Source organism: Scyliorhinus canicula, chromosome 1, assembly GCF_902713615.1.
Source record: "Scyliorhinus canicula chromosome 1, sScyCan1.1, whole genome shotgun sequence".
NCBI lineage: Eukaryota > Metazoa > Chordata > Chondrichthyes > Carcharhiniformes > Scyliorhinidae > Scyliorhinus > Scyliorhinus canicula.
The window spans coordinates 41118974-41144117 of NC_052146.1; the positions used below are offsets into that span (position 1 = coordinate 41118974).

At 44.7% G+C, this 25144-nt stretch overlaps 2 protein-coding genes across 10 annotated transcripts in view; one reads left to right on the forward strand and one right to left on the reverse strand.

Annotated features, from left to right (window-relative positions):
• LOC119961814 (P2X purinoceptor 4-like) overlaps positions 1–14719 on the forward strand; it is a 137825-nt gene extending 123106 nt beyond the window's left edge. For 3 of the 4 annotated variants that reach the window (XM_038789174.1, XM_038789193.1, XM_038789185.1), the window contains 3 exons: positions 9615–9680; positions 13258–13353; positions 14399–14719. In XM_038789174.1, the coding sequence (XP_038645102.1) occupies positions 9615–9680; positions 13258–13353; positions 14399–14455 (219 nt within the window). In that variant the 3' untranslated portion in view covers positions 14456–14719. The remainder of the gene's footprint in view (positions 1–9614; positions 9681–13257; positions 13354–14398) is intronic. The other variant, XM_038789202.1, reaches the window with a different exon arrangement.
• A 2187-nt stretch (positions 14720–16906) lies between these two features.
• The window catches only part of LOC119961836 (calcium/calmodulin-dependent protein kinase kinase 2-like), a 131968-nt gene continuing 123730 nt past the window's right edge, over positions 16907–25144 (reverse strand). For all 6 annotated transcript variants that reach the window (XM_038789252.1, XM_038789242.1, XM_038789222.1 and 3 more), the window contains one exon: positions 16907–19199. In XM_038789252.1, coding sequence (XP_038645180.1) covers positions 19127–19199 — 73 coding nt within the window. In that variant the 3' untranslated portion in view covers positions 16907–19126. The remainder of the gene's footprint in view (positions 19200–25144) is intronic.

Sequence of the window (25144 nt, forward strand, 5' to 3'; positions counted from 1 at the left end):
CTGCGGATGGTGCAGGGGAGGCTCAGCGGCCGCAGTGGAGGCTGGATGTGGAATTGCTGGCGGACAAGGGGGTCTGTGAGAGGGGGAGGGCGGCCATTCCAAATTATGTGGAGTTGAATAATACAGGGGAGGTCGCGGAACCCATGCTGTGGGAGACATTGAAGATGGAATTCATTTTTATTTGGGCATATAGGGAGAAAGAGGAACGGGAGGAAAGGTTAGTTGAGGACATCCTCAACTAACCTCAGCTTCTCAGCTTTGGGGCAGCACGGTAGCATGGTGGTTAGCATAAATGCTTCACAGCTCCAGGGTCCCAGGTTCGATTCCCGGCTGGGTCACTGTCTGTGCGGAGTCTGCACGTCCTCCCCGTGTGTGCGTGGGTTTCCTCCGGGTGCTCCAGTTTCCTCCCACGGTCCAAAGATGTGCGGGTTAGGTGGATTGGCCATGCTAAATTGCCCGCAGTGTCCTAAAAAAGTAAGGGGGGGGGGGTGTTGGGTTACGGGTATAGGGTGGATACCATCGAGGGCAGCACAGTGGTTAAGCATGTTGCTTCACAGCTCCAGGATCCCTAGTTCGATTCCCGGCTTGGGTCACTGTGTGGAGTCTGCAACTTCTCCCCATGTCTGCATGGGTTTCCTCAGGGTGCTCCAGTTTCCTCCCACAGTCCAAAGATGTGCAGGTTAGGTGGATGGGCCATGCTAAAGTTCCCTTAGTGTCCAAAAAGGTTAGGTGGGGTTACTGGGATAGGGTGTGGGCTTAAGTAGGGTGCTCTTTCCAAGGGCCGGTGCAGACTCGATGGGCCGAATGGCCTCCTTCTGCACTGTAAATTCTATAATGTATGATCCTAAGGGTGCACCGGAAGTATTCGGTGGCACCAGAGGATCACTGCTAAAGGGTTATGGAGAACTGGCAGGATGGTGAAGTAAGGCAAGGATGAGATCAGCCATAATCTGCTCCTATATTTTATGAATTTATGAGAGGCAGAGGCTCCAGATGGGGTTTGGTCTGGTGTCCACAGGGAAGGCAGTGGGGCAACTGCGGAGGGCCAGTGGGGCAATTTATGAGTACGGGGAAAAAGCGAGCAGGTTGTTGGTGCATCAGTTGAGGAAGCGGCGACAAGTTTGATTGGAAGGGTAAGGGATGAGAGAGGCATGGTGATGTCAGAGCCAGAGGGAGTGAAAGGGGTCTTTGAGACCTCCTAGCGAAGGCTGTATGAATCGGAGCCTCTGACCGGGAAGGAGGGTATGAGGGTATGGTTCTTAGATGGGCTGGTTCCTGGGTGGAGGAGGAGAAGGTGCAGGGATTAGGGGCCCTGGATGGGCTGAGGGAGGTGATCGACTGTGTGGGTTTGTGCAGGCAGGGAAGGCACTTAGTCCAAATGGGTTTCCAGCCAAGTTTTAAAAGAAGTTTGGGTCAGAGTTGGGGCCTGCTTGTTGGAATGTGTAATGAGTCAATGGCAAGGACTGAACTCCGCACCTCTCCCCCCCATGTTGTTGCAGGCGCCATATCACTGATTTAAAGAAGGATCAAGACCCGGAGCAGTGTGGGTCATATCGTCCGATTTCACTGTTAAATGTGGAGGCAAAGTTGCTGGCAAAAGTGTTGGCATCGCAGTGGGTTGTGTGCGGGTATAATAGGAGAAAACCAGATGGGGTTTGTGAAGGGACGACAGCTGTCGCCGAATGTACGCAGGATGTTCATCATTATTATGATGCTCTTGGAGGGGCAGGAAGTGGAAGTGGTAGTGGCAATGGATGCGGAGAATGCGTTTGATCAGGTTGAATGGGCATATTTGTTGGAGATGTTGGGTTGGTTCGAGTTCGGACAGGGGTTTGTGGATTGGGTTTGGCTGTTGTATAAAGAGCCAAATGCTTGGGTCTGGACAAATAGGATTACTTCGGAGTACTTTGGGCTACAACGGGAGAGGAGGAAGGGATACCCACTCTCCCCGCTGCTTTTTGCTCTGGCGATAAAGTCATTGGCAATGGCATTTAGGGCGCTGAGAGGGATCAAACACAGGGTTCCCCTGTATGCAGACGACCTCCCGTTGTACATTTCTGACCTAGTGGGGAGTTTTGATGGGATACTGGGGGAGTTTGGCCATTTCTCAGGATATAAACTGAATATGGGAAATAGTGAGGTGTTCCCAATAAATGCTCGGACGCAGGAGAGGAGGCTGTTCCAGGTGGTGGGGGAAGAGTTTCTGCTATCTTGGCATACAGGTGGCGCAGTGTTGGGCCAGCTGCATAAGTTGAATTTGCTGCGATTGGTGGAGAATATAAAGGTGGACGTCCAAGAGGTGGGATGTGTTGCCCCTGTCTTTTGCAGGGTGTGTACAGACGGTGAAAATGATGGTGCAGCCCAAGTTTCTGTTTGTATTTAAAAACCTCCCCATCCTTGTTTCCATTCTGCAGATTCCACACAGACATTTACCCAAGCCAGGAATCGAACCTGGGTTCCTGGAGCTGTGGAGCAAGTGTTAACCATGGTGCTACCGTGCTGCCCTGTGACGATAGGTTTTTGCTATTGGAGCTGGATTCTGGATTCTGTGGATAGTGGCAGATGGGGATAGAGTACTTCAGGGACTTGTTTGTGGGAGGAGCTTGAAGAGATGTATCAGTTGTGTAAGGGAAATAGGTTCAGGTACCTGCAGGTGAGGAACTTTGTTAGAAAATAGGTGTTGTCCTTTCCGGAGCTGTCACCTCCGGTGCTGCAAGACAAGTTGTCTGAGGATGACATCGGGGAGGGGAGAGTGGTGGATATATATGGAGAGCTAACGGATAGGGAGGGCATTCCCATGGAGGAGGTCAGACACAAATGGGAGGAGTTGGGGGCTGGGTTGTGGCGGGAAGTACTGCGGAGTGTGAATGCTTCCTCGACTTGTGCGAGGTTAAGCCGCATCCAATTTAAATGTTTTGCACAGAGCCCACATGACAGTCTCAAGGATGAGCCAATTATTTTCGGGGGTGGAGGATAGCTGTGTGGTGTGTGTGTTGGGGGCGGGGGTGGCAAACCAGATGTATACGTTTTGGGTGTGTCCAAGGTTGAGGGGGTTTTCGGATGTAATGTCCAAAATTCTGGGCGTAGGAGTGGTTGAGTCCAGTGGTGACGATATTTGGAGTGTCAGAAAATCCGGCAGTTCAGGTATGGGAGAGGCTGATTGTCTTGGCCTCTGCCTTCCTACTAACCCAGAGATGGATTTTGTTGAATTGGCAGAACCCGGAGCTGCCAAAAGTGAGGGAATAATGTGACCCGACATAATTTTTGCAGCGGAAAAAGTAAAAAGTTTGGCATTTGTGTGGTGGAAGAGGGTCTCACCCTAAGGTGGAAGCTATTTATTGACTGCTTTAATGTGAATTAAAGCGTCAGCAGATGGGGGGAGGGGGGGGGGGCGCCAAGAATTATGGGTGTTTAGTTTTGTTTGGGGGATATGGGGGAAAAGGGAAAAAAAGGAGGCAGGCTTGAGGTGGTGGAGGGGGAGATGGGGAGGAGGGGTCGTTAGTTTTGTTATCTGTTGCTGAGGTTTGGCTTTTGTATATATGACAAATGTATTCAATAAAAATATTTCTAAAAAGAAAGAAATCCTGGGAGTAGAGAGACAATGGTAGATGGGAAACTGAGGGTAGCAGCATTTAAATGAAAACAGTGATTCAGAGGGCAGAAGGTCAGAGAGATTAATGGAAGCTGAGACAAAGACACCAAAGATGAGGAATTGTTCAGTGCAGAAACAAGGAAGGAAAGAAGGGAGTGAGAAACTCATGGTGATGTTTGGAAGTAGGCAGGAGAAGATGAAAATGTTAAGGACGAGGTGAAATGTTAAAATGAAGAGAGTACCTGAAGAGTAGGGGAGGGGTGTAAGGTGTGATTTGATGATAAGGGGCACATTATCCAATGACAGTTTATACAGGGTTGGTCATGGAAAGTATAGCCAGGCAAGGAAGAATGTTAAAATTTGGTCAATGCAATTATCCATTGATGCGAACATCAATTCACTCAGAGACACGAGTTGAAGTAAACTGTGGCTTTAATCGACTTACAACTGAGCCTGCCTGCGACTAGCTGAACTGAAAGGCAGGCTCGCAAGATCGCAGCACTTTTTACTTGCGGTTGTGGGTGGAGCCATGGGCAGAGTCAAGGGCAGAGCCCTCGACATGCTCCTCATCTCCCCCTGTGGGCAGAGCCGTGCAACGGCTCATAGATGGAGCCCACAGGGACACAGTGATATACAGTGTGAATTTATGTTATACATTCACCACATTCAACCCTGTTAAAAAATCAAGTCCGGCGGGGGTGACGGGTCTGTAAGTTTAGTCGGTCCGATGCTCGAATCGTTCGCTGGGAGCGGCGGAGCACCGGAGTTGCAGCTGCTTCGGATGGCTGTGTGCAGATGTTCGGTGTGAATCCGAGGGTGGACTCCGGGGGTGGTTCTTCCAGAGCTTTGTTCCTCACCGGTGTGACGGGTGAAAGGGGGCGCAGGAAACCTGTAGGTGCAGGGACGCAGGGCGTGGGGGGTCGGGTGGGGTGTGGTATGAGGGGTACCTCGGCGGTAGTGGTAGTAGTGGTAGATCCTGCAGGTGTCAGATCCCAGAGGGAAATGGTGCCTGTCGGCCGTCGGAGTGCTCGATAAATGCGTAGTGGGGGTTTGAATGCAGGAGTAGGACCCTCTCTACCAGCGGGTCTGTTTTGTGTGTCCGGACGTGCTTCCAAAGGAGGACAGGCCCCGGTGTCCTCAACCAGGATGGAAGCAAGGCCCCCCGTGGTAGTGCCCCTAGGAAAAACAAATAATCGCTCGTGAGGAGTCTGATTAATGGCCGTACATAGGAGGGACCTAATTGCATGGAGTGCGTCGGGGAGGACCTCCTGCCAGTGGGAGGTCGGGAGATTCCTGGACCGTAGGGTCAGTAGGACGGTCTTCCAGACCGTCACGTTCTCCCTCTCCACCTGCCTGTTCCCCCTGGGGTTATAGCTGGTAGTCCTGCTCGAGGAGATGCCCTTGTCGAGCAGGTACTGACGCAGCTCGTCGCTCATGAAGGACGAACCCCTGTCACTGTGGACGTACCTGGGGAAACCGAACAGGGTGAAGACACTGTACAGGGCTCTGGTGACTGTATGGGAGGTCATATCGGGGCATGGGATGGCAAACGGGAAGCGGGAGAATTCATCTATGATATTAAGGAAATAGATATTACGGTTGGTCGAGGGGAGGGGCCCTTTGAAATCAATACTCAGTCGTTCAAAGGCCCGGGAAGCCTTTACCAGGTGGGCCTTGTCTGGTCTATAGAAGTGCGGTTTACACTCCACGCAGATTGGGCAATTCATGGTGACAGCTTTAACCTCCTCGGTGGAGAAAGGCAGATTGCGGGCCTTGATGTAGTGGGCGAGCCGGGTGACCCCCAGGTGGCAGAGGTCATTGTGGATAGCCTGAAGTCGGTCATCTTGCGCGCTGGCGCATGTGCCGCGGGACAGGGCATTTGGGGGCTCGTTGAGCTTCCCCGGACGGTATACGATATCATAATTATAGGTGGAGAGTTCGATTCTCCACCTCAAGATTTTGTCATTTTTAATTTTGCCCCGCTGCGAGTTATCGAACATAAAGGCAACGATCTCTGGTCGGTGATGAGGGTAAACCTCCTACCTGCGAGGTATTGCCTCCAGTGCCGTATGGCTTCCACAATGGCTTGGGCTTCCTTTTCGACTGAGGAGTGTTGGAGTTCCGAAGCAGAGAGGGTCCGGGAGAAGAACGCTTCTGGCCTACCTGCCTGGTTCAGAGTGGCAGCGAGAGCGACCTCTGAGGCATCGCTCTCCACCTGAAATGGGACGGATTCATCCACCGCCCGCATGGCGGCTTTGGCGATGTCCTCCTTAATGCAGTTGACGGCCTGTCGGGCCTCGGCTGACAGTGGGAAGAGTGTAGTCTTAAATAGTGGGCGGGCTTTGTCCGCATACTGGGGGACCCACTGGGCTTAGTAGGAGAAAAATCTGAGGCACCTCTTGAGGGCCCTGGAACAGTGGGGGAGAGGGAGTTGTAAGAGGGGGTAATAGGACCCCATTTTCCACGACGTAGCTGAGGATGGCTAGTCTGGTTGTGCAGAAAACGCATTTCTCCTTCTTAAATGTGAGGTTGAGTTTTTGGGCGGTTTGGAGAAATCGGTGGAGGTTGGTGTCGTGGTCCTGCAGGTCATGGCTGCAGATGGTGTCGTTATCCAAGTACGGAAACGTGGCCTGCAGCCCGTACTGGTCCACCATTCGGTCCATTGCTCGTTGGAACACCGAGACCCCATTCGTGACGCCAAAGGGAACCCGGAGGAAATGGATGAGGTGGCCGTCTGCCTTGAACGCCATGTAGTGGCGGTCCTCCGGGCGGATTGGGAGCTGGTGGTATGCAGACTTCAGATCCACCGTGGAGAAGATGCGGTATTGGGTGATCTGATTTACCATGTCTGCAATCTGGGGGAGGGGGTACGCTTCGAGGTTTTCGCTTTTCCCCAGTTTTGACGACCATCACCTGAGCTCTCCAGGGGCTATTACTGGCTTCTATGACTCCCTCACGTAAGAGCCGCTGGACTTCGGCTCTAATAAATACCCTGTCCTGCAGGCTATACCGCCTGCTGTGAGTGGCCACTGGTTTGCAGTTAGCGGTGAGATTAGCGAAGAGTGGAGGGGGGGGGTCGATTTTTAGTGTTGCTAAACTGCATATAGTGAGAGGGGGAAGGGGTCCGCCGAAGCTGAGTGTTAGGCTCCTGAGGTTACACTGGAAATCCAGTCCGAGGAGGAGAGGGGCGCAGAGGTCTGGGAGTACATACAATTGGAAGTTGGAGTAGTTGGCGCCCTGTATCGTTAGTGTTGCAATAGTGCGCCCTTATATCTGGACAGAGTGTGACCCCGAGGCGAGGGAGATAGTTTGCTGTGTTGGAAATATCGGAAGCGAGCAGCGTCTTACCAGGTCTGGGTGAACGAAGCTCTCGGTGCTCCCGGAGTCAAAGAGACACAGTGTCTTGTATCCGTTGATTAGAATGGACATCATGGAGCTTCTGAGGTGCTTTGGCCGCGACTGGTCCAAAGTGACTGCACTGAGCTGCAGGTAGTCAGTGGCGTGGTCAGCGGTGCTGGAGCGGTTCCGTGATGACTGTCTGCGGAGGTCGTAGTCATCGAGTGGCATCTCGGGTGATGGCCAAGATGGCGGCCCCGATGAGTCGCACATGTCATGCGGAGGCGGAGTCGGCAGACACGCTGCCACATTGCGGGGTCTGCGGGCCTGTGAGTTGGAGGGGCGAGTGTTCTGGTTAGCATTCGAGTTGGAGTTTTTAGTTTTAGCCAGGCATACCTTCGCAAAGTGTCCTTTCTGCCCGCAGCTGCTGCAGGTTGCGTTGCGGGCCGGGCAGTGCTGCCGGGGGTGTTGGGGCTGGCCGCAAAAGTGGCACGATAGCCCTCCGTGGTGGGTGAGTGGCCGTGCGACGCAGGCCTGGGGTAGTCTCTGGTCGGGGGTCCACGATGGGGTCGCGTGGTCGGTTGGGAACGAGATTAAGCTTCGAAAAGCGACCTCGTGTCTTCCAGGTTCTGGGCCCCATTTTCGAGGAGACGCTGGCGCACATAATTGGACCGGACCCCTGCAACATACACATCTCGGACGGCGAGTTCCATGTGCTGGGAGGCTGTCACAGCCTGGAAGTTACATTCTCGTGCTGGAGCTTTCAGGTCACGCAGGTAGTCTTCTAGCGACTCTGCAGGGCGCTGGCGGCGGGTTGTAAAAATATGCCGCGCGTAAACTTCATTTACGGGCCGCACGTACAGGCGGTCGAGTATCTCGAGGGCCTCGGTGTACGAGTCGGTACAATCAAGTTGAGTTGAAATACGATGGCTCACCCGTGCGTGTAGAAGACCGCGTTTCTGTTCTTCAGTAACAGCCGAGGTAGTCGACGCAGCCAGGTAGGCCTTGAAGCACTGAAGCCAATGCAGAAATATTTTCTTCGCTTCTGCGGCCTGTGGATCGAGTTCCAGTCGATCAGGTTTGAGGGCTGATTCCATGGTAGTTTTTTTAAAGTCGATTAAATTGATGAAACCATCAATTCACTCAGAGACACGAGTTGAAGTTAAGTGTGGCTTTAATCGGCGTACAACTGAGCCTGCCTGCGACTAGCTGAACTGAAAGGCAGGCTCGCAAGACTGCAGCACTTTATACTTCCGGTTGTGGGCAGAGCCAAGGGCGGAGGCCTGTACATGCTCCTCATCTCCCTCTGTGGGCAGAGCCGCGCAACGGCTCACAGATGGAGCCCACAGGGACACAGTGATATACAATGTGAATTTATGTTATACATTCACCACATCCATATAAGGCCATGGATGACAATGACCTATTTTATGAGCGAACAGAAATGCTGGCAGGAAACGGGAATCTGGGCAGTGATTATTGGTGCATTGGAAGAGTCTGAGGTAGCAGCGGTTGGTAGGAACAAAGACTGACAAGAGTTGACATTGATATTCATAAGGAGGCACTGACAGATTTATTGATCAGCTCTTCAGAGAATTCCAAGAAATGTATGAAGGGCTGTTTTAAGATCATCCAAGAGATGGGTGGTTTCACACCAAGGACAAAAACAAGAGAGCAGGAAGATCGAGGAGTAATGATGGATTGGAGGGGGAAAGTACCGAAGGGGAGAAATTAATGGTATCATAGCTGGGCTACAGGAAGGGAAGCAGACAGGGTTGAAGAACTCAAGAAAGGCTGAGAAAAGAAAAGGAAAAGGAAATCGTAACATTTTTACGGTCCAGAGTAGTCAAAATGTGCATACAAATGGACACATACTGGTTTAACATGCCATTACTAGTACCATACAGGGTCATTTGTATTTACTTGAGAACTTTGGAACCCAAGGACTCTAACAACCTTCTAATCAATAGGCCTCCAAACGAATTTAGCAACTTTATGCTATAGAACTGAACATTTGGGATCAATACCTAATATGAGCCACCATTTTCAAACAATAGAATGTGAAAAAAAATAGAAAATACCCGATGAACAACTTTTCAATAATTCTCCAGCTCTTCCCATTTAAGTTCAATCAAGGAATAACAATCATTATTTCCACTCATATGTATGTATGGTTTTATACTTGATGCATTTCACCAAATTGGAAGAAATTACACAAGACCTGAATGCTTCAATGCACCCCTTTACTGCTGCACTGAGATTTTGATTTACTACGATGATTACTATTTCAAGATCAGTTATCTCACATTCAGATTTTTACATATTACAATCTAGTTATGAGAACCATTTGATAGTGCAAAAAAGTAAGCTAGTTTTCAAACTCCGCTCAGATATTTACTGCTATAGTTGTATTGTAAAGTAGTATAAATTGTTGGAGCAAGCGGAAAAACATTCCTGGACTCTGCTCTGATAGTAGTTCCCAAATCCAGGTTAGGGACTGAAGACTAAAGGTACTGATCCCAATTAAAAATTCAATTGCAAAGCACTGGAGAAACAGTAAAAGATTATGTAAACAAGGTTCGATCAAAGGAATGAGAAATTTCCTGTACAGATTATAGATGGAGGACAAAAAGTTTACAATACAAACGTATCACATACTGTTTTAACAATTTTATGTTCTGCGCAGGCTGGAAAATTTAACATTATCCCTACAATGATAAATATTGGATCTGGATTAGCATTATTAGGAATGGTAAGTTATTTTAAGTGACAAAGAATGATGGATATGTGACAAATATTTTGAACAATAATTTATATTTACTTTAAAAAGTCAGTTAGTGGGATTTTTACTGTGCAGATCCCCTCAGATCTCATTGTTGCTTTGTAAGAAGCTGCCAGTAGCTATTGCTTTAATGTAGCAGCATTATTCCTTTCAGTTTAGACCATTAGACAATTAGACCACACTTCATTCTTCTAAATCCGGAGAATATTGGCAAAAGTTACTCAGCCTCTTCTTGGGTCAACTATCACATCCCATGGACCAATCTAATGAACTAATACTGTACTCACGGAATCATAGAAAGTTTACGGCACAGAAAGAGGCCACTTGGCCCGTCATGTCTGAGCAAACTCCAAAATGAGCCACTAAGCCTAATCTCACTTGCTCGCATTTGGTCTGTAGCCCTGCAGGTTACGGTACTTGATGTGCATAATCCAGGCACCTTTTAAATGAGTTGAGGGTTTTGAATATCCCTCAGGCAGTGTGTTCCAGACCGCCACAACCCTCTGGGTGAAAGTTTTTCTTCAGATCCCCTCTAATCTTTCTACCAGTCACTTTAAATCTATGTCCCTAGCCACTGACCTCTTTTCGACAGTAAATAGACCCTTCCTATCCACTTCATTCAGGCTTCTCACAATGTTGTAACATCTCAATCAAATTTCCCCTCAGCCTGCTCTGTTCCAAGACGACACCACCAGCCTATCGAATCGTTCCTCATAGTTGCACTTTTTCAGTCCTGGCAACATGCTCGTAAATCTCCTCTGCACACTCTCTCGTGTGATTACATTCTTAGAGTACAGTTCCAGCATATTTTCCCTGCTGATATATTCTATACCTCGGCTAATAAAGGATTCCATATACCTTGTTGCTACCTATTGACCTGTCCTGCTACCTTCAGGGATCTGTGGAAATTCACTCCAAGGTCCCTCACTTCCTCTACACCTCTCAGTATTCTCCCATTGTGCATTCCTTTGCCTTGTTTGCCCTTTCCAAATGCATCACCTCACACTTCTCCTGGTTGAATTATATTTTCTCCTTTTCTGCCTATTTGATCAGACCTTTGACATCTTCCCGAGATCCTCCTCACTTTTAACCACATGGCCAATATTTGAGCCGTCTGCAAATTTCTTGAACATGGCCCCTACATTTATGTCCAAATCACTTATATCATAAAAGGCAGGGACCTAGTACTGAGCTCCGTGGGACCCCACTGGGGACAGCCTCCCAGTTGCAAAAACATGGTTAACAATTACTCTTTGTTCCTTGCCACTAAGTCAATTTTATATCCAGATAATATATTTTGCTTTCATTTGTAGCTAGCTTGCTACATTGCCCTGGATCCGATGGGCTTGTTTTTTTAACCAGTCTGCCATGTAGGACTTTGTCAAAAGCCTTTCAAAAATCCATGGAGACCCATATCAATTGCACTATCCTTGTCAATCTTCCTCATTTAATTTGTCAAGGAAGTAATCAAGTTAGTCAGACATGATCTTCCACTAAAAAATCATGCTGACTAACCTTGGTTAATCCATGCTTTTTTAAATGATAGTTTATCTCGTCTCAGAATGTATTTCGATAACTTGTCCACTATCGAGGTTAGGCTGACTGAACTATAATTATTGGTCTATCCTTCCCTCCCTTTTTAAACAAAGGAAAACATTAGCAGTTCTCCAATCCTCTGGTACCACACCTCGGTCAAGTGAGGATTGGAAAATAATGGTCAGACCCTCTACTATTTCCTCCCTAGCTTCTTTCAACAGCTGGGGTACATTTCATCCGACCCTGGTAATTTATCCACCTTCAAGGATGTGAATCCCATTAATACTTCATCTTTCCCTATGTTTACCACATTCAATACTTCACACTCCTCCTCAACTACAATATCTGCATCGTCCTTCTCTTTTGTGAAGACAGATGCAAAGTATTAGTTGAAAACTAGACCAACATCCGCTGCCTTAACATATAGGTAACCTTTTTGGCCTTTTGTGTGCTTTACTCTTTCCTCAGTTATGCTCTTACTCAGGGTTGTCCATCCTTTTTGCTTGTGGGCCACATTTCCAGCTGTTTTTCACTCAAGGGGCCAATGGTCAGATTTTGGAACGGTACATGAATTTTAAAAAAAAATAGAACAATAGAACATTACAGCGCAGTACAGGCCCTTCAGCCCTCGGTGTAGCACCGACCTGTGAAACCAATCTAAAGCCCATCTACACTATTCCATTATCATCCATATGTTTATCCAATGACCATTTAAATGCCCTTAATGTTGGCGAGTCCACTACTGTTGCAGGCAGGGCATTCCACGCCCTTACTACTCTCTGAGTAAAGAACCTACCTCTGACATCTGTCCTAGATCTATCTCCCCTCAATTTAAAGCTATGTCCCCTCGTGCTAGCCATCGCCATCTGAGGAAAACGGCTCTCACGGTCCACCCTATCTAATCCTCTGATCATCTTGTATGCCTCTATTAAGTCACCTCTTAACTTTCTCTCTAATGAAAACAGCCTCAAGTCCCTCAGCCTTTCCTCATAAGATCTTCCCTCCATACAAGGCAACATCCTGGTAAATCTCCTCTGCACACTTTCCAATGCTTCCATATCCTTCCTATAATGCGGCGAGCAGAACTGCACGCAATATTCCAAATGCGGTCGTACCATAAATGTCGAAGCATTAAATTGATATTCATTAAAAAAGATTAATTAATAAAGATGACCATTAGAATTTAAGAGTCTTATGTGTCCAGCTCACTCCCAATCTCACTCATTCATACTCACCCACAGTGAGTGTGCGGATGGGTGTGCTTATGAGTGAGGGTGAGTGAGAATCCTGAGATTGGGAGCCAGGCCCACATACACTCACTGTCTTCCCCCCATCCCACTGCCACACGCACATTTTCTCTCCCACCCACCTGCACTCTCATACTGCCTCTCCCATGCAGCCCCCCCCCCCCCCCCCCCCGCCATTTCTTTTACAATTCTAAATGAAGGCCAAGTCCTGGGGATTTATTGAATTTTAGATCCTTGGGTTACTCTGCTGGTCTTAATTACCTTAATTTTCTCACTATTTCTAGTGCTTAGTTTACTGTTTATTTTTGGCCTGTAACTTGTGACTTCTATGGTGAAGACAGAAAATATTTGTTCAATATCTCTACCATTTTCTCATTCTCCATAGAATCCTTATAGTGCAGAACGTGAGTCTGCACCAACCCTCTGAAAGAGCACCCTATGCCCACTCCCCATAACCCCACCTAATCTGGACACTAAGGGGCAATTTAACATGACCAATCCACCTAACCTGCACATCATTAGACTGTGGATGAAACCGGAGCAAACCCACGCAGTCATGGGGAGAACATGCAAACTCCACACGGTCACCCAAGGCCAGAATTGAACCCGGGTCCTTGGTGCGGTGATGCAGTAGTGCTAACCACTGTGCCACCCTCCCCCTTATAAGCCAAAAGTTGATAAATATTATAATTTTAGGCTGAGGGGCTGTTTTGAGGAAGTAATTTTGTTAACATACAAAAACTAACATAAAACATTTTCTTTAGGCAACAATCTTATGTGATATAATTGTCCTGTACTTCTTAAAAAAAAGCAATTACTACAAAGAAAAGAAATACAAGTTTGTTGACGATTATGAATTGGTAAGTCCACAAAAATAATGTTCATCTTACTGGCTGAGGAGGTTTATCTGTTCCTTATGCAGTCACTTTCTAAATTCAGCATTAAATCAGTCGTAAAAATATTATTTTTGTGTGATCAATTCAAATCTAATTCATTTAACAGTATTCCAAATCATTTGCATTATTGCTAACAGTTGAGGTATATGACAGATAAAAAGGAATCTCTATTGGACACATCAATGGATTTTATTTTCTCTACTTTTTTTTTTATTCAACAAATTTTCAACAATTTTACAATATAAAACCCCACAACCCACCCAAACACCCCACCCGTCAACAGTAACCAACTCCCAAAAATGCATGATGAACAAAACCCAACAGTTGTAGAACCCTTCACTTGTCCCCCTCAGAGCAAACTTCACCTTTTCCAGGGTCAGAACCCAGCAGGTCTCCCCCGCCACGCTGAGGCACAGGGTTGAGAAGCTGACCTCCACCCAAACAAGACTCGCCTACGAGTTATCAGTGAGGCGAAGACTAAACATCTGCCCCCCCTAGGCTCCATGTCAACGTGTAAAACCCCCGAAATGGTGCTGAACACAGTTCTTCAAAACCTTTCTAGCTTTGGGTAGGGCCAAAACACATGTACATGATTCGCAGTTTATTTTCTCTACTTGAAGTTTAAAATATACTGCAATTAATTATTTTGTTTCCATAAAATATAAAACCATTACTGTAAATAAAACAAAAAGATCAAACGATTTCGATAATCATTTTACAATGTATCGCAGCTTTTCAAATATTACTGCAATTATTTTTTTCAAACGCACAAATATGATTTAAGAAAATCATTATACTTATTATTTAAAAGCAAACTAAATGTTATATTTAATTACAATTTGCATGGTCTGAAAAACGTTACATTTTAAGCAACATTCCTTTGAATCAGGTCATGTGTGAGGAGGATTATAGGAATGTATAAAATTCTTGAATTACAGTTATTACCGGTTGTAAAATTACAGCAAACAAAATCTATGGAAGTGAATAACATTGTATTTCATGTTAAAAGGGTATTGAATCCCAAGATTCATATGGAGCCATACAGAATTCCGGAAACACACCCTGACACCTGTCCTGTAATCTGCAATTGCACAACTGAATTTTTCTTCTTGGCTCTTGACTAACAAGTCCATTTTAAAGTTGTAAATACATTTTATTAATAAGCTTAACCTGAAGTGCTTAATCAACAACTTTAAAGGAAAAGTGTTATGCACTGGAATGTATAATTTTGTTACTTTGTAGATTCTGAAAATAAAAGAAATTCAGCACCACTAGTTCACCTGGATAAAATATTTTAAAAATGTGATTAAAGACAACCAAATCTACCAAATACGACTTATGATTTTTGTTGTTCAGGTGGAACAAGAACTGCCAAGGTGGGAGTAATAAAAGGAGATTTTATTTTCTGACACCCTGGGAGTGGTGATGGAAGAGGTGCGGGGAGAGGAGCGGGGGTGTAGAATGGTGCTCCAGTAGCTTCCTGGAAACCTTGAAGTCAGCCTTTCTTCATATGCTGTGGAGCTTTAACTCCATACCATGTAAGATTTTGCCCCAACAGGTTCCTCACTTGGAAATCAGCCTAATTGACTCTGGTTTCCATTTGGGTGGGTAGCATTTTGGAGGAGGCCACAGGTCTAATTTCTGACCATGACAGGGGAAAGGATCCGATCCTGTGGGTGAATTGTCGGGAAGGGCAGGGCGAGGGATCTGATAGTTGGGGCATTTGGGAGGACCAGATGGAAGTACTCCTACTCCTTCTGGCCCACAGAGTGCTGAGAAGCGCCTTCTCCCTGAAGCTGCCATTCCCTCACTGCAACTACCAAGGAGGCTGGGAAACCCAGCTGGCCACATTAAAACAGCAAAGTAGATTAAAGTCTGAGTTTTCCGACCTCATTTAAAATACCAATTCACCACGGGGAGTGAGCTGGCTTAACCAAACTCAGTATAAACAAGAAACCATGAGTTGGAGTCAGCTTCCCAAAGTGCTCAGAATGTTTGCCCATTGAAGCCATCCACCACACCAAATATAATCTGCTCATCCATATTATAATTCCCATTATCTCCCAGTCAGGTGGCTACTTGTTTAAAATCCTACCGATGTGGAAATTTATCATATTCTCAAAAGGTGATTTTTTTTTCCAGTTTCTGTCTGGACTAGCAAATGTAATTAGAATCATAGAATTATTACAGCACAGGGGTCATTCTCTCCACCAAGTCCATGTTGGCTCTCGAACAACAATTCAGCTGGACTCACTCCCCTACCCTTCCTCCGTAACCCTGCACCTATAGTTTTATCTTCTAATGCTTCACGTGTCATCTTCGGTTCTTTGACAATCACCTCAAATCTGTGTCCTCTGGTTCTTGACACATCAATTTTTGAGTATGACGGTAAGAAAAAAGGGAGAATTTATTTGCTGTGAAGTGACATTGAAGGCAGCCATGAAATCTGAACATGTCGGAACCTACCACTGAAGAAGAAATTTTGATGGAGACAGTGAATGGGGAGCCTAGAAAAAAATGAGAATTGTGATGAAGTAACATGAAAATGTAAAGTTTAATTATTTGAAAAGCATGTAGGTGAGCTAGAAAAAACAGATTGGTGATCCTCCGAAGTGATCTGCTTGTCAAAATTCCTGTTTTAAATAAAACTAAGGTCACAACTTCTGTTTATCAGACTTCCTTTCAGTTAGATTCACTGTGTCGAACACAAGAAAGCTGTAGGGCATCCATCATACAAGACCAGTAAATAGTATTTACTGAACACAAACTAATTGATTCACTCCGCACGCATTAATCTTTTTTCACAAACCAAAGTGATTAAATGCACCGAAAGATAAAATTGCTGAAAATGTTTTAGAAGTACTAAAACATTTCTGGCAGATTTTTTCCTGAACAACATCAATCTTTGGCATTTTTACTTGATTCCTTTGGCTTATAATAATAATGATAATATTAATAATCTTTATTGTCACAAGTAGGCTTACATTAACACTGCAATGAAGTTACTGTGAAAAGCCCCTAGTTGTCACATTCTGGCACCTGTTTGGGTACACAGAGGGAGAATTCAGAATGTCCATATTACCTAATAGCACATCTTTCGGGACTTGTGGGAGGTAACCGGAGCACCCAGAGGAAACCCACGCTGACACGGGGGGAACGTGCAGACTCCACACACACAGTGACCCAAGCCGGGAATCGAACCTCAGGCCCTGGCGCTGTGAAGCCATAGTGCCAACCACTCTGCCTCTGTACTGCCCCGTAAAACTGTTTGAACAACAATTGGTTTACATTAATAAAGAATACCCTAACCTTAACTTTTAAAATATCGTTTTTATGGCTGATATGGATGCAGGGCTGGCGTATAGGATGAGAACTACTGCTCATGTGGACTGGCATGGCTGAATGGCCTGTTTGCGTTGTAATTTCTTTAGAAATGAACATACTTTATTTACAGAGGACTTGCCGCAAAGTCAACTGTCAGTCCTTCAAATTTACAATAAATGACTGGAGGATGTAACAGATGAGCATAATGTTTTTATTGATGAAAACATCACACAGTATAAATAAGTTTTACAACTGCCTGATAACTTCTATAAATGTATTAGAATCAATAAAATCCTAACACAAATTACTTATCAAGCATTTCCGTTACATAATTTTCACAAATATCAGTTTAATATGCAACCTACAGTGAAAAGTTAACTATATTTGAATAGATGCAGTGCTTCCAGATCCCAAAATAATGGCTGTATTTCAAGACTTTAGATAATGCTTGCATTTAATTTACTTATTTTATCTATTCATGGAAAATAAAAGCTTTAAGTAATGGAATACTGGATGAAACAGCCAGAGCCAAAGTTTTAATGTCAGAGACAATTTGGAGAGCATCTATTCTAAATATGCATGGACGTAACTGATAATGAAGTATATTTACTATTTTCATAGGTACATAATAGATAATATTTGGCCACTGTATAAAACTTAAGCATAAGAATCTGCTTCATTAAATGCACAAATTATATTTGGCAATTAATTTGAGAAATATTGCAGCAATGTATCATTATCATAACTTTTAGTTGCGCACTGAAAAATTGTCAATACCACAATAGGATAAAAGGCCACGGTGTCCTTTGTTTCCAAAGTGTGAACAGATATTTCATCATCAATAACTTGCAATAATACAGCACCTTTCACATAGCTAAACATTCCAGGCGCTTCACATGAGCATAATCATACACAAACGTTATATTCAGCCAAAGAAGATATTAGGACAAATGATTAAAGGCTTACTCAGAGAGGTAGGTTTTAAAGACCATCTTAAAGGAGGAGAGGTTTTACCTAAACATGTTTTACGCAGCTACATAACAATGATTTTCTACATTAAAAATTTATATTCATAATTCTCAAATGGTGAAGTCATTAACAGCAGGAAGTCTTTATATAAATAATACACAACTGCATTAAAATCACATGACCGTTAAGCATTTTTCCCTCTATATGGATTTACAAATAAAACTTCTAACAACTATTTCTATTTAATCTCTTAATACTCTATTATGCAAGGCTCAGTAGTCCTCTACAGAACTTTCATTAGAAGCGACACCTTGAAAAGTTTACAAGTGTATGCAACTGCCCTCTGCTAAAATATTCAATTGATTAATTGACGCACATTGCATACCATAGAATTGGTACTCACCATCAGGAAAAAAGCTAAGGAATTGTTGCACTTGTCATTTTGCTTTCAAAGAACAGCTTTTATGAAAAAAGGAGACAGATTTGATAATCAAAACCAAACTGGGAGACCATACTCATAAGATGAGGCAAATTTTACAGACAACCTTGTGGCCTATATATACTTCAATATTTAATCTTGGGTTAAATAATTCTATAATAAATTGTTGTGATACTGATTATTAATGCATCAAATATACTTTCCATAAGTAAACTATTTTAAAAATAAGCAAACCAGCTCCTCTAGGGGTCTAGCACTATTACAAAGAACGTCCGATTATTTATGGCAACTAGGAATAAGGATCAAAATGTTAAAATGTCTTTGCTACAATCACCACTTTACATTTTATGAAGCAAAATAAAGTTCAATGAATGATATGGCCCATATAAACTAGCCCATGAAATACTATGGAAACGAACCTAGGTTAATAAGGTACATTATTTTTTGATATTGTAGTCCTTTAGATGAGGTTATTACCTTGTAAATATAGAGCTGAAAAAGATTAAATCCAGATCTGAACATTGAGCTAATATTGTAAACATTTTAGAATATGCATCTTAATTCATATTATGGCGTTAAAAATCACTTTTCAAATACTTACATTGTCCTCCATTTTAAGGAGAAATTCTGGCCCCATAGTGCCTTTAAGAAACATGCACAATTACCTTGATTCAATGCACCACCGATACTTTAAAAAAGTAAATTATCTTGTATAAAGATTTAAAATGTTAAAACTGAACATCTGTACTCATACAATGCTATTCCCATGCCGTATGCCCAAATTACTTGTTGTTCCAGGCAATGAAACAATTCAAAGCATTTTCATGCAAAACCACAAAAGACATTAAAACTTCTTGTGATTTGACTGCTGCTGGGAACTTATGCCTTGACTGCCCTTCTAACGCATTAATCTGGCCTCTGACACATCTGGCATCCTCCAGCAGCTGACTCAATCTTCTTCAGGAAACCGAAGAACATGCGTAATGCCCGTTATTACATGTAGCTTCATGACAGCACTTCATCCTCTCCGACTTCTGGCAGATCAGGACTCTTCAGACTATCTCCACTACCTTGCTTCCTGTTGAAAGAAAATATACATCAGATCTCAGCTGCAACAAGAACATTTATAGGGAACTTTTCACCGTTTTATCACTATTCGGCTCATTATTGTGTGAATTTCCGGTCACAAGTTGAGGAATACGAAGCAGCGGGAAAATAGAATATGTATTCCACATATGTCACCTCATAGTTTAAGCATTTCCAGCTCAGGTAAATAGCCAAATGCCACTTTAACCTCTAATCATTATTCCTACTGAATATATGTGAAAGCTCTTGGCAATTTGTGAAAAATTACCAGTAGTCTTGAGTTGTGGAAATATATTTTTATCAACATGCCACAAGGAACCTATGTAATGGGTTTAGCCTTTAACAAAGTTTTATGCATTCAGTGCATGAAGAAATCTCCCACACACCATCACTGTTAACAACTACTTACATTTACAAAGTGTCATCCAGACTCGAAACTCTAGCTCCCTTCTCTTTCCACAGATGCTCTCAAACCTGCTGAGTCTGTCTAGTAATTTGCTTTTATTTACTTACATTTATGTAAAGTCTTTAACATAGTAAATCATCCCAAGGCAATTTATGGGATAAAAATAATTACTGTGGATGCTGGAATCTGAAACAAAAACAGAAAATACTGGACAATCTCAGCAGGTCTGACAGCATCTGTGGAGAGAAAAGGGAGCTAATGTTTCGAGAAGGCATAGAATCTCTGTGGGTAGAGTTGAGGAATTGCAAAGGTAAAAAGACCCTGATGGGAGTTATGTACAGGCCCCTTGCAGTAGTCAGGATGTGGGGCAGAAAATAAATCAGGGGATAGAAAAGGCACGTAGAAAAGGCAATATTGGGCAGCACGGTGGCGCAGTGAGTAGCACTGCTGCCTCATGGCGCCGAGGTCCCAGGTTCGATCCCGGCTCTGGGTCACTGTCCGTGTGGAGTTTGCACATTCTCCCCGTGTTTGCGTGGGTTTCGCCCCCACAACCCAAAGATGTGCAGGGTAGGTGGATTGGTCACACTAAATTGTCCCTCAATTGGATAAAAATGAATTGGGGACTCTAAATTTAAAAAAAAGATTTTAAAAAAAGAAAAGGCAATATTACAGTAATCATGGGGGACTGTGATATGCAGCTGGACTGGGAAAATCAGGTCGGTAGTTGATCCCAAGAAAAAGAATTTGTGGAATGTCTAAGAGATGTTTTTTGGAGCAGCTTGTGACAGAGCCCACTAGGGAACAGGCAATTCTGGATTTGGTGATGTGTAATGAGGCAGACTTGAGTGGGGAACTTAAGGTGAAGGAACACTTGGGGAGCAGTGACCACATTACGATAGAATTTACCCTGCAGAATTTACCCTGAGAGGGAGAAGCTGTAATCAAATCATAGAATAATAGAATTTACAGTGCAGAAGGAGGCCAGTCGGCCCATCGAGTCTGCATGGCTCTTGGAAAGAGCACCCTACTTAAGCCCACACCTCCACCCTATCCCCGTAACCCCACCTCACCTTCTTGGACACTAAGGGCAATTTATCATGGCCAAACCACCTAATCTGCACATCTTTGGACTGCGGAAGGAAACCGGAGGACGGGGAGGAAACCCACGCAGACAGGCGGAGAACGTGCAGACTCCGCACAGACAGTGATCCAGTCAGGAATCGAATCTGGGACCCTGGAGCTGTGAAACAACTGTGCTAACCACTGTGCTACCGTGCTGCCCCAAAAACTTTAGATGAAACGGTATTACAATTAAATACCAGTAACTACAAAGACATGAGGTAGGCACTGGCCAGAGTTGATTGGAAAAGGAGCCTAGCAGGGAAAACAGTGGAACAGCAATGGCAGGAGTTTTTGGGGGTTGTTCGGGAGGCACAACAGAAATTCATCCCGAGGAGGAAACATTCTAAGGGGGGAACGAGGCATCCATGGCTGATGAGGGAAGTCAAGGGCAGCATAAAAGCAAACGAAAAAGCATACAAAGTGGCGAGGATTAGTGGGAAGCCAGAGGATTGGGAAGCCTTTAAAAGCGAGCAGAGGACAACTAAAAAAGCAATAAGGGGGAAGAAGGGCAGTTTGGGCAGCACGGTAGCATGGTGGTTAGCATAAATGCTTCACAGCTCCAGGGTCCCAGGTTCGATTCCCGGCTGGGTCACTGTCTGTGCGGAGTCTGCACGTCCTCCCCGTGTGTGCGTGGGTTTCCTCCGGGTGCTCCGGTTTCCTCCCACAGTCCAAAGATGTGCGGGTTAGGTGGATTGGCCATGCTAAATTGCCCGTAGTGTCCTAAGAGTAAGGTTAAGGGGGGGGAGTTGTTGGGTTACGGGTATAGGGTGGATATGTGGGTTTGAGTAGGGTGACCATGCTCGGCACAACATCGAGGGCCGAAGGGCCTGTTCTGTGCTGTACTGTTCTATGTTCTATGTTCTAAGATGAAATATGAGTGCAAGCTAGCTAGTAATATAAAGCAAGCTAGGAAGAGTTTTTTTTTCAATATATGAGAGGTCTGAGAGGAAAAAATAGACATTGGACCACTGGAAAATGTGGCTGGAGAAGTAATAATAGGAAACAAAGAAATAGCAGAGGAACTGAATAGTTACTTTACGTCAGTCTTTACGGTGGAAGACACCAGTGGGATGCCAGAGCTCCAGGAGAATCGGGGGTAGAGGCGAGTGCAGTGACCATCACTAAGGAGAAGGTTCTGGGGAAACTGAAAAGTCTGAAGGTGGATAAATCACCTGGACCGGATGGACAACACCCCAGGGTCCTAAAAGAGATAGCTGAGGAAATTGCGGAGGCATTGGTGGTGATCTTTCAGGAATCACTGGAGGCAGGAAGGGTCGCAGAGGACTGGAAAGTGGTTAATGTAACACCGCTGTTTAAGAAGGGAGGGAGGCAGCAGACGGAAAACTATAGGCCGGTTAGCCTGACTTCGGTCATTGGTAAGATTTTAGAGTCCATTATTAAAGATGAGATCGCGGAGTACTTGCGCATGATAAAATAGGACTGAGTCAGCGTGGCTTCATCAAGGGGAGGACATGTCTGACAAATCGGTTAGAGTTCTTTGAGGAAGTATCAAGGAAGTTAAACAAAAGAGAATCGGTGGACGTGATTTATTTAGATTTCCAGAAGGCCTTTGACAAGGTGCCGCATAGGAGATCGTTAAATAAATTAAGGTGTTAAGGGTAAGATCCTGGCATGGATAGAGGATTGGCTGACTAGCAGAGAGTGGGGATAAAGGGGTCTTTTTCAGGATGGCAGCCGATGACTAGTGGTGTGCCTCAGGGGTCGGTGCTGGGACCACAACGTTTCACAATATACATTAATGATCTGGAAGAAGGAACTGAAGGCACTGTTGCTAAGTTTGCAGATGATACAAAGATCTGTCGAGAGACAGGTAGTATTGAGGAAGCAGGTGGGCTGTAGAAGGACTTGGACAGGCTAGGAGAGTAGGCAAAGAAGTGGCAGATGGAATACAATGTGGAAAAGAGTGAGGTTATGCACTTTGGTAGGAGGAATTTAGGCATAGACTATTTTCTAAATGGGAAGATGCTTAGGAAATCAGAAGCACAAAGGGACTTGGGAGTTCTTGTTCACGATTCTCTTAAGGTTAACGTGCAGGTTCAATCAGCACTGACGAAGGTAAATGCAATGTTAGGATTCATTTTTAAAAAAATTTAGAGTACCCAATTATTTTTTTCAATTAAGGGGCAATTTTAGCGTGACAATCCGCCTATCCTGCACATCTTTGGGTTGTGGGGGTGAAACCCACGCAGACACGGGGAGAACGTGCAAACTCCTCACGGACAGTGACCCAGAGCCGGGATTCGAACCCAGGTCCTCAGCGCCGTAGGCAGCAATGCTAACCACTGCGCCACCGTGCTGCCCAATGTTATAAGATAGAGTATGAGAGTAAACTTGCTCAGAATATAAAAACAGACAGTAAAAATTTTTACAAATATATAAAACAAAAAAGAGTGGCTAAGGTAAATATTGGTCCTTTAGAGGATGAGAAGGGAGTTTTAATAATGGGAAATGAGGAAATGGCTGAGGAACTGAACAGGTTTTTTGGGTCGGTCTTCACAGTGGAAGACACAAATAACATGCCAGCGACTGATAGAAATGAGGCTATGACAGGTGAGGACCTTGAGAGGATTGTTATCACTAAGGAGGTAGTGCTGGGCAAGCTAATGGGGCTAAAGGTAGACAAGTCTCCTGGCCCTGATGGAATGCATCCCAGAGTGCTAAAAGAGATGGCTAGGGAAATTGCAGATGCACTAGTGATAATTTACCAAAATTCACTAGACTCTGGGGTGGTCCCGGTGGATTGGAAATTAGCAAACGTGACACCACTGTTTAAAAAAGGAGGTAGGCAGAGAGCAGGAAATTATAGGCCAGTGAGCTTAACTTCGGTAGTAGGGAAGATGCTGGAATCTATCACCAAGGAAGAAATAGCGAGGTATCTGGATAGAAAGTGTCCCATTGGGCAGACGCAGCATGGGTTCATAAAGGGCAGGTCATGCCTAACTAATTTAGTGGAATTTTTTGAGGACATTACCAGTGCAGTAGGAGCCAATGTATGTGGTATATCTGGATTTCCAGAAAGCCTTTGACAAGGTGCCACACAAAAGGTTGCTGCATAAGATAAAGATGCATGGCATTAAGGGTAAAGTAGTAGCATGGATAGAGGATTGGTTAATTAATAGAAAGCAAAGAGTGGGGATTAATGGGTGTTTCTCTGGTTGGCAATCAGTAGCTAGTGGTGTCCCTCAGGGATCCGTGTTGGGCCCACAATTGTTCACAGTTTACATAGATGATTTGGAGTTGGGGGACCAAGGGCAATGTGTCCAAGTTTGCAGATGACACTAAGATGAGTGGTAAAGCGAAAAGTGCAGAGGATATTGGAAGTCTGCAGAGGGATTTGGATAGGTTAAGTGAATGGGCTAGGGTCTGGCAGATGGAATACAATGTTGACAAATGTGAGGTTATCCATTTTGGTAGGAATAACAGCAAACGGGATTATTATTTAAACGATAAAATATTAAAGCATGCCGCTATGCAGAGAGACTTGGGTGTGCTAGTGCATGAGTCACAGAAAGTTGGTTTACAGGTGCAACAGGTGATTAAGAAGGCAAATGGAATTTTGTCCTTCATTGCTAGAGGGATGGAGTTTAAGACTAGGGAGGTTATGTTGCAATTGTATACGGTGTTAGTGAGGCCACACCTGGAGTATTGTGTTGTTTTGGGTTCCTTACTTGAGAAAGGACGTACTGGCACTGGAGGGTGTGCAGAGGAGATTCACTAGGTTAATCCCAGAGCTGAAGGGGTTGGATTATGAGGAGAGGTTGAGTAGACTGGGACTGTACTCGTTGGAATTTAGAAGGATAAGGAGGGATCTTATAGAAACATTTAAAATTATGAAGGGAATAGATAGGATAGATGCGGGCAGGTTGTTTCCACTGGCGGGTGAGAGCAGAACTAGGGGACATAGCCTCAAAATAAGCGGAAGTAGATTTAGGACTGAGTTTTTAGGAGGAACTTCTTCACCCAAAGGGTTGTGAATCTATGGAATTCCTTGCCCAGTGAAGCAGTTGAGGCTCCTTCATTACATGTTTTTAAGGTAAAGATAGATAGTTTTTTGAAGAATAAAGGGATTAAGGGTTATGGTGTTCGGGCCGGAAAGTGGAGCTGAGTCCACAAAAGATCAGCCATGATCTCATTGAATGGCAGAGCAGACTCGAGGGGCCAGATGGCCTACTCCTGCTCCTAGTTCTTATGTTAGCATTCATGTCGAGAGGGCTAGAATACAAGACCAGGAATGTACTTCGGAGGCTGAAAAGGTTCTGGTCAGACCCCATTTTGAGTATTGTGAGCAGTTTTGGGCCCCGTATCTAAGGCAAGATGTGCTGGCTTTAGAAAGGGTCCAGAGGAGGTTCACAAGAATGATCCCTGGAATGAAGAGCTTGTCGTATGAG